At 32.3% G+C, this 9,298-nt stretch overlaps 1 protein-coding gene across 1 annotated transcript; it reads left to right on the plus strand.

The window, feature by feature from the left end:
• Window positions 1-79: 79 nt before the first annotated feature.
• LOC123892909 (translin) lies at window positions 80-4,619 on the plus strand. The gene is made up of 7 exons (XM_045942790.1): window positions 80-440; window positions 1,686-1,782; window positions 1,862-1,977; window positions 2,915-2,959; window positions 3,536-3,561; window positions 3,768-3,903; window positions 4,249-4,619. The coding sequence occupies exons 1-7, from the start codon at window positions 125-127 to the stop codon at window positions 4,359-4,361; spliced, it is 849 nt and encodes a 282-aa protein (XP_045798746.1). The 5' UTR covers window positions 80-124; the 3' UTR covers window positions 4,362-4,619.
• The last annotated feature ends 4,679 nt before the right edge of the window (window positions 4,620-9,298 follow it).

Consider the following 9,298-nt stretch of genomic DNA (forward strand, 5'->3'; position numbering starts at 1 on the left):
TTATTTCTAACCGATGCTTTAATGTTAAAGTGAAAAAATTCAACTAAACGCCGATAAATGGTGGGAGCACAAATCCAACGCAGCATTTATGAATCCAACTAACATAACACTCTGTTAAAAGAAAATGCAATATATGAAACCAGCGTTTCGTGTGTCACGTTCTTTAATAACCATAAACCCTAAACCCTTCATCTTCCTCACACTCCAAACGTTTCGTTCCCAATCTCCCATTTCCTTCTTCTCTTCATCAATGGCGTCCAGCGACTTCTCTTCACTTCCTGCTCCCTCTCTCGAGAAGCAATTCGGTGAATTCAGAACTCATCTCGAAGAATCTGGAACCTTGCGCGATCGAATTCGAACTGTTGTTTCGGAAATTGAGTCCACCACAAGGTTAATGTATGCTAGCATTCTTCTTGTTCATCATTCTCGTCCTACTCCAGGTACTAAAAGTAAAACCCTAATGTCTTCATTTTGTTTTATTTTTACCCTTTTTTGGGAAGATTCTAGGTTGGTTTTTCTTTTAAGGCTTAAATGTTAAGTAGAAAGCATCAAAATTGAAACTTGTTTTCCGCATTTTCGGATTTGGTAGAATTGCATTTCTTCGATTTTGTGGGTGACTCAATTGTGTAGTGTTATTCTATTTTGTTTATGGAATAAACTACCAAATTTGTCCCTGATTTTGTTGGACACACTCTCAAATACGTCCATGAAATTATGAATATTTCAAAATGATCACAGAGGCTGTCAAATTTTAGTCATATTAGTTGTTATTGCGAAAGTCTTCTAGTGACTAAATCAATAGTAACCGGTTAAGCTAGGTACCAAATTGATAATAAATTGTTAAAATATAAGGACTTAATTGATAATAAGTGGTTAAATACATGACCAACTTGACAGTTCACTAGAGTCGGGGACCTTTTTGAAATATTCACAATCTCAAGGACCATTTGGGAGCGTCCTACAAAGTTAGGGACTAATTTGGCGATTTACTCTTTATTTATGATTCAATGTATTGTGATGATGCACTTGTAGCTTCTGTTTTTGGAAAGTGTTTGTTTTCTCATTATTTATTATTGTTAAGTAGAAAGCATTAAAATTGGGTTTCTCTTTTAAGGCTTAAATGTTAAGTAGAAATCATCAAAATTGAAACTTGTTTTCCGCATTTTCAGATTCTGTAGAATTGCATTTCTTCGATTTTGAGGGTGACTGTTATTCTATTTAGTTAAACTACCAAATTTGTCCCTGATTTTGTAGGACGCTCTCTCAAATACGTCCATGAAATTATGAATATTTCGAAAAGATCACTGACTGTCAAATTTTAGTTGTATTAGTCGTTCTGAAAGTCTTCTAGTGACTGAATTGATGCTAAATGGTTAAACATAGGTACAGATTGATAGTAAATTGTTACTAAATATATAAGGACTTAATTGATATAAGTGGTTAACTACATGACCAACATGATAGTTCACTAGACTTGGGGACCTTTTTGAAATATTCATAATCTCAAGGACCTATTTGAGAGTGCCATACAAATTTTGAGACTAATTTGGCGGTTTACTCTTTGTTTATGATTCAGTGTATTGTAATGATGCACTTGTTTGTGTAGCTTCCTTTTTTGTAGCTTCTCTTTTAAGGGTTTGTTTTCTCATTATTTATTGCTAATGTGATTTTTGATATTTGGATAGAACTTTTGGAGAAGGCCAAGACTCAGATTGATGTGCTAAAAGAGAAATACAAGCAACTTGCTGATATTCTTGGTGGATGTCCTGGTCAATACTATAGGTGATTAAGGTTTCCGATTTTCTATCTTTTGTTTTTGTGGTCCTGTAATGTGACCTAACTTTGGTTCCACATAATGTAGGTATCACGGTGATTGGAGGAGTGAGACACAGACTGTTGTTTCTGTGCTTACTTTTATGAACTGGCTTGAAACTGGAAAATTACTCGAACACAAAGAAGCCGAGGAAAAACTTGGGTGTATGTCTTAATAACTCTTAATACTCTCCTGTGTTACTTATTCACTTGTTGATTGGTATTTCATAATGCATGCCATGATGACAGAGGTTTATCTTTAAACAAAGTGTTGAAGCACCTAGCATGTAAAACAGTAATATAAAACCTTCCTACAAGGGAAAAGGGAAAACCAAAGGGCCAAACATGGAAGCCAATATTAGCTGTACAGATTTCACATGTTGTTATGAAGAACACTGTATGCACGGATGGCTTTTGTTTTATACGTTAACTAACATTTTTCCTTTAAAGCATAAAGAATGTCTTGCAGAATTTGCTAATAAATTCAAAGTTGCAACTGGTCTAACATTTAGATCTTACAAATGTGAAGTGTATGGTGTACTTTACATCAGTCTAGAGTAGTATGATCAAGGGAGTGGCTTTGTATATGGATTAATTATTTAGGTACTCGTTAGCTTAGAAATATTAACTATTGATTTTTGCATCAGTGGTTATCGACTTCATACTTATTGATAGAAAAATGCTTATTACATGTTAGAAGATCCAAATGCAATAATTGATTTGAAATTATGTCAGCGGATATAATTATGAGTTCGTTGCTTATATTAAAGAGTCTGAGTGTCTGACCACATTTAGAGTTATGGGAGAATTATGGTTTAAAACTTTCCAAGCTTTTTTGATACTTTTTCTCAATCTAAAAGGAACGGAGATTAGGGACAATAGACTCTTGAGCTTATCATTCCAATAAACTTTAAGTTAACAACACTTAATTTATACTCTATATGCTCAGTACCCATTCATGTTTCTTGACTATGAATAAGTCGCAGTTAAATTTTAACTCTGATTTTTTTCTTTTCTTTTCTTCTGACTTCTACTCCATGCTTATTCCCAGAATTATGAGATTTATACGTTCCTTATGAATATATTGTTATTTATTTTGCAGTGAACGGTCCGGAGTTCAATCTAGATGTTGAAGACTACCTAGTTGGTGAGTGGTCTAAGTATGTATTTGCATTAGTTGTTTTTTGTTTGTTTGAATGGAATGCATTAGTAAGAGTCCATAGGTCTTTTAGGGTAAAGGAGCAAGACAGTTAAATGACGTGGTTGGCTTATTTATATGTTCAGAAATCTTGATTTTTAATCTCTTTTTACTTATTAACGTCTCCACCATTTGATTTGGGCCAATGGCTCTAGTTTTTGTCAATTGTGGGTGATTGCATAGTCAATTAAGATTTAGCAGTAAGAGTCTTTAGTTAAATATGATTATAATCAAGATATGGATGTAGCAGTTAGAGTCCATAGGACTATCAGGGTAAAGGAGCTAGACAATCAAATGATAAGGTTTGCATTTTTTTTTTTTTTTTGGACGCAGGTTTGCATATTTTTTAGAGAGTATGTTTGTTCAGAATTCTTGATTTTTAATATCTTCACTCATTGATATCTCCACCCTTTGATTTAGGCCACACTAGCTTTAGTTTTTTTTTAATCATGAATGATTGCATTGTCAATTAAAACTTTACAGTTATGCAACATATACTGATATTGATGCATTTTTGTCATGCAGGTGTTTGTTTTATGTCTAATGAATTGGTAAGTACTATTTTTCTGGTAACTTTTAAATATCAATCTGTAGAAAATGTAGGAGATGTTTAACAACATGTTTATAACTTTTTTGTCAAGAGAAACATTGCTAGAGAGACACAAATGTATTTCACGTGCATGGGCACTACATATTGTAAAACTCTTTCTTTAAGGAAAAGACATCACAATGGTTGCACCTATTTTGCAATTTGCAGCCAAGGTATGTGGTTAATCAAGTAACAGCTGGGGACTATGATTGTCCAAGGAAGGTCTTAAAGTTTTTAACAGAACTTCATGCTGCATTCCGAATGCTCAATCTACGAAATGATTTTCTGCGTAAGAAGTTTGATGGTACGTTACTTCTTGTACCTTGTCCAATGCATCATTTTTTCTCCTTTTTTTTTATCACTGTTACTGTCATCAAATAATGTTGCTGGCCTTGCATTCTCAATTTTTTGAGAAATATTTATCAGTTCTTAGAGAAATATGTCTATTAACCGTGACAAATAACATCATTTTTTTTAAATGGTGTGACAAATAACATCATTAACATCGCATACTTGCTTTCTTCAAATTCATATGTAACCGAGCATTCTCATTAACATCTTAGATTGCACAATCTGCATTGTATGCACTGCTCTCTGTTTGGTTGGCATCTTTCAACCATTTTGATGACATCTTTTTTGCTGTTGGCAGGCATGAAGTATGACCTAAGGAAAGTAGAAGAAGTTTACTACGATGTTAAGATTAGGGGTTTGACACCCAATGGTGTGTCAGTTGCAGATCAAGGAATCGAAAGGCAATCTTAGAGTATGTTAGAGTGAATAGACTTTGCTTTTTGTTGGCTCAGGTATAAGCCTATTTATCTAGAATTTTTCTAGTTGTTGATGAAAGGAAGTAAAGGCTTATCACTATGGTATACAATTCTGTCAATATCCTTATTCAAAGCTTTTTGTGAGAACTTGGTAGAAACCCTGTATTCCCTTTCTTTTAGATGTAAAATATAGTACATTTAAGTTTATTTAATAATGATCTGATCTATGTCAAAAATAAAAAAGTTTATTTAATGATCGCGGTGGGTTGAATATAGGGGTTTTCGAAAAGAAAAAAAAAAAAGGCTCGAGATATATGATAGAATTTGAGAGTATAAAGGAGGTAGGTATTTGATTTCCAAACAAAACGTACCATAGAAGTTGAAAGTTTTTTTTGGTACAATAGAAGTTGAAAGTTGAAATCAAACTAATAATTTTATCCAAGATTAAATCCAATTACAGGTATGTTAAGATTCACATTTGACAACATCTTTCAAACTAAATTATGTGATGATGTATTCTGTATCATAGGGTTCATAATTTGTTTTTATAAACTCTTTTAACATTTTCAATGCTCACAAGTTTTTGTATCAGTATATAAGTTTAAATAAATAAATAAATTCAAACATGTCCTATATACTCCACTAAACCCTATCGCCCTTGACCCCTCCAAGCGAGAAAAAAAAAAGCTACGAGTTTCATCTTTGTGAATTGGGTATTCTTTGTATGTTACCGTAGAGATTAATTTTTTGAGTGGGTAAGACCATGATAGAACCTCTAATTAAGTCGTTAAAGATCTCTTAGCATTTCATCGCTTACTATGTACTAAGATACACTTTTTTTTTATTTTTACTAAGTGCATGGATGTTGTCATTTTTTTTTATCAGCCATGTATGTCGTCAATTCAATTTAATGATTGTGGGTTTGTCAACGGAAAGTGATTTTTCATACAATTTCACTATGGTTTTATATATATCAAAACTCATGCAAAGACAATAAAGACAAATCTCGTTTAGTGATAAACATTGAAAAAGATAATGGTATAGTATAGTACCTTTAGTAAGTGGAATTATTATACAAATTAAATTTTCCCAGCTGGGGTTAAAAATTAGATCACGGAAATCTTTTGACAAATCATGGGTTTTTTTTAACAAAAATATTTTTTAATTCTAAGAGACACTTTATTAACTCCTTTATGCAGATTTTGAATTACTTTGAATTTGATGAAATTACAATGACATAAATTATATAGAAATTCAGAAGTTAGTATATATTGATGCTAGCAGGTTCTAGTCCTTTCACCCAGCACACAACACAAACTACCACAATGGAAGTCGCATTTCAATTAAATTGGAGTTTAACAGACTGAGCAATCGTTCCTCCCTGCCGAAAAGGGGAACTGCCTTTCATTCTTAAAGGTTGATTTTGTCTAAGGAATTAACCTTCGAGAATGAAAGTCAGTATCCCTCTCGATTACAAGTATTTCACTCGCACTTCTCTGCATGAATCTCATTTCGCCTCACTTGCAATCTTCGGAAAGGGACGGTCCTGACCTATTAGGAAAGGGGAAAGCAACATGAATATTTCTACCTTCACGAGTGAACCTGGAAATAATGAAACTAGCATTTCCCTTCAAAGATTAATTATTATACTTCGGTCTGTTTATATTTATTTAGAGTTTTAATTTTGATTCTTTTTAATTCTTTATTTCAAAATGGTCTCTTATTATTCTATAAGAGTTGTATCAAAATACTTTTTCTTTACCTTCTAAAGTACTATCCTTTTGGAAAAGTTATTTTAACATGGTCATATTTCTTTCACAACTTTAACGCAAAGAACGACATTGGTACAAATTTACAAAATAAAATATCATTTCAAAACAAAAACTATAAAAGAAACTAAACAAAACATAAAATAAAATAATGATAAGGACTAAAAGTACCATTATAACATAGTGGGTGTAGATTTGCATATTTTTATTTTTGACTAATGGGTGTAGATTTGCATTATTTTGTTCATTTATATAATATTCTCAACAAGTACCGTATCAGGAGAGTTGGATTATCCCTTTCATTTTATATGCAATCACGTATTAAGGTGGTCGTCGGATCAAGATTGAGCGGTCTAAACTCAACAACGGTATTTTTCAAATTCTAAAATAAAATTAAATATACATTATATAAATTGTCCGATCAAAATCAAACGATCGTGAACATTATAACGGCAAAATAATGACCGTACCCAATCCAATTTCTTTTAAAAGTGGGTCATTGGTGAAGTACATCACATATTCAAAATTTTAGGTGCTTGTACGGGGAGGAGCCATTGTACATTTATATATGCTCCAAAGTGAGGATGGAAAATGACCAAAGGAAATTTTATAACTTTGTATAATTAAAGTTGCTGATTGGCAATCCTTACCTCTGCAATTTTGGTTATATGTGCATGTTTGCCTCTCCATTTAATTGGACTTGGATCCTATCTAATGGCTATGTTTTTAAGTATCTTTGACCATTTGTTTATTTCTCTCTTTACTGTATCTTTTATTTCCCCCATTTTTATTTTCTTTTACAATTCTCTCTTTCTCTCTCAACACTTTGTTTTTCTCTAATCTAGATTTAGAGTGAATTGAATGATCCAATTTTCTGATCATTTATGTCACTAACTCTAAAAATAAACCCATTTATAAAAGTTTAGATATATTTAATATTTCGGATTAAATTTGAGATGGTTCAAGTATTTTGTTTTTGTTAACTCTCCGGTTTTTAGAGGAAGGAGTTCATAGTATTCTGGAGTTCGGCTGTTAGGTAATTAAAATTTGGTTAAGAAATTGTTCCATTTAAAAATTGATTTCGGATTCTCCCGAATAATCTATCCTCTATTAAAACTTATTAACCACTTGAGTTTGCTTATTAAAAAAAAAAAAAAAAAACTCTTGAGTTTTAATGTTTTAGTTAGGATGGTTCAAGTGTAATATTGCATTTTGAAATTTTGCAAAATCAAATGCATCACACATAATACCCCTCATCCAAAGCAAATGCATCACACCTATAGTTTTGGAGTAGTAAAATTTCTTTAGGCTAAGCAAACTAGTTTAGGTTTCCACAGATAAAACCGACACTCCAAATCCCCTCAGAGGGACATTGCTTCCTAAAAGGAAGCATGGAGATGAATTAATGGAGGGATGTGTGTGGGGCACTCAGGCAATGATAATGGGTCCTCAAACACAAGCTCATGTCAAACACTGAAATCCACGTGAAAGGGAATCAATCCATGCCAAATCAAATCATTTCAATGCATAAATATTGGATTATAGACCGTACAATAGACACTAGTCAATAAGATGAAGATATGAGTCTAGTACATATTAACCATTCAAATTAATTAGGTTTGGTCTAATGTATAAATGCGACAAATTTTGCACCATACATAAGTTTGTTTTTATCAAATGAGATGTGAAATATTGATATAATGATAAAACTATTGATCCAATAGTAAAATTAAGATTGTACACGATATAAGACTTGTCTCACCTGTGTACCATAGATTTGAACAAACATATAACATTAAAATTGTAGAGAAAATTTGATTGACTGGTAGTGCTAGGGGGCAATTTGATTGACTTTTTAAAATTTCAGGGGGAATATTTGCCTATTTCCAAATTTCAAGGGGTATTTGACGAATTTTAAAATTTCAGGGGGTATTTGACAGTTTACTCAATAGTAAAATTAAAGTTGTACATGATATAAGACTTGTCTCACCTGTGCACCATAGATTTGACCAAACATATAACATTAAAATTGTAGAGAAAATTTGATTGACTGGTAGTGCTAGGGGGCAATTTGATTGACTTTTTAAAATTTCAGGTGGAGTATTTGCCTATTTTCAAATTTCAAGGGGTATTTGACGAATTTTAAAATTTCAGGGGGTATTTGACAGTTTACTCAATAGTAAAATTAAGGTTGTACATGATATAAGACTTGTCTCACCTGTGCACCATAGATTTGACCAAACATATATAACATTAAAATTGTAGAGAAAATTTGTCGCCTCATTAAATTTCACAATATTGAAAAGATTAGTCAATAACATTGTGCGCGGTGAAATACTTGCTTTTTTTTGTCAGGTAACCTAGTGGCTAGAAAGTTCACTCTTAAGGTAAATGGGCGTTTGGAGTTCGAACCCCGACCCCATATAACGTGCAATGTTTCCACTGAGTTAAGCTTACGTTGAATGAAATACTTGCATATATTATATAAAAAAGAAAAATATTATGGGGTAGTGCAAGTACTAATGAATGTCCATGTCCTGAGTCTTAACTAATCCAAGATTTTCTACAGTTAGAAAATGATCTCACATAGACAAAGGGTCAAAGTATTCAGGGTAAAGAACTGTGACTTCCATTCTCCTCTCTGCAACCATACTACTGGATATATAATTTTTCTTCCAAGTTTCATGACCTTATGCATAATTAGCCCATTTCCTGGATGCATGAGGGTAACGCAGAGATATAGTAAAAGTTAAAACTCATTTGATTTATATGCATGATTATATATACAACTAGCAACTAGAATATTAATATTGTGTATGTATTGCATAGGATTCCATACAAAATGTTACTATGTGCATGCACACATTGCACAATATTTGGTTTAAATATGGTTTTTTTCCATGCAAATGATTGGTATAAAGTTTTCACTACTTTTAGCCGTGGTTAATCTACGTTGGAGAATTTGTGGAATATACAATGCGAATTTTCTATCTGAATCGAATTTTTTTTATATGCAAAACTCAGATCGAATCTCTGACCATTATTTAATGGAAGTCTAGTCTCTTCTATATTATGGTCAATTTTTGTGGTGATTATAATGCTATTTTTTGTCAAATACTAGTGGCGAGAATCATACAGTTTTTTTGTGTAAACTAGATATCCT

The sequence above is a fragment of the Trifolium pratense genome, linkage group LG6, assembly GCF_020283565.1.
Source record: "Trifolium pratense cultivar HEN17-A07 linkage group LG6, ARS_RC_1.1, whole genome shotgun sequence".
NCBI classification, from domain to species: Eukaryota; Viridiplantae; Streptophyta; class Magnoliopsida; order Fabales; family Fabaceae; genus Trifolium; species Trifolium pratense.

Excerpts from the sequence above, each read along its gene's own strand:
- LOC123892909 (XM_045942790.1), top strand. The coding sequence starts at position 125 with ATGCAATATATGAAACCAGCGTTTCGTGTGTCACGTTCTTTAATAACC. Across the intron at positions 441-1,685 it reads TCATTCTCGTCCTACTCCAG|AACTTTTGGAGAAGGCCAAG; the intron begins GTACTAAAAGTA and ends ATATTTGGATAG. Across the intron at positions 1,783-1,861 it reads TGTCCTGGTCAATACTATAG|GTATCACGGTGATTGGAGGA; the intron begins GTGATTAAGGTT and ends CACATAATGTAG.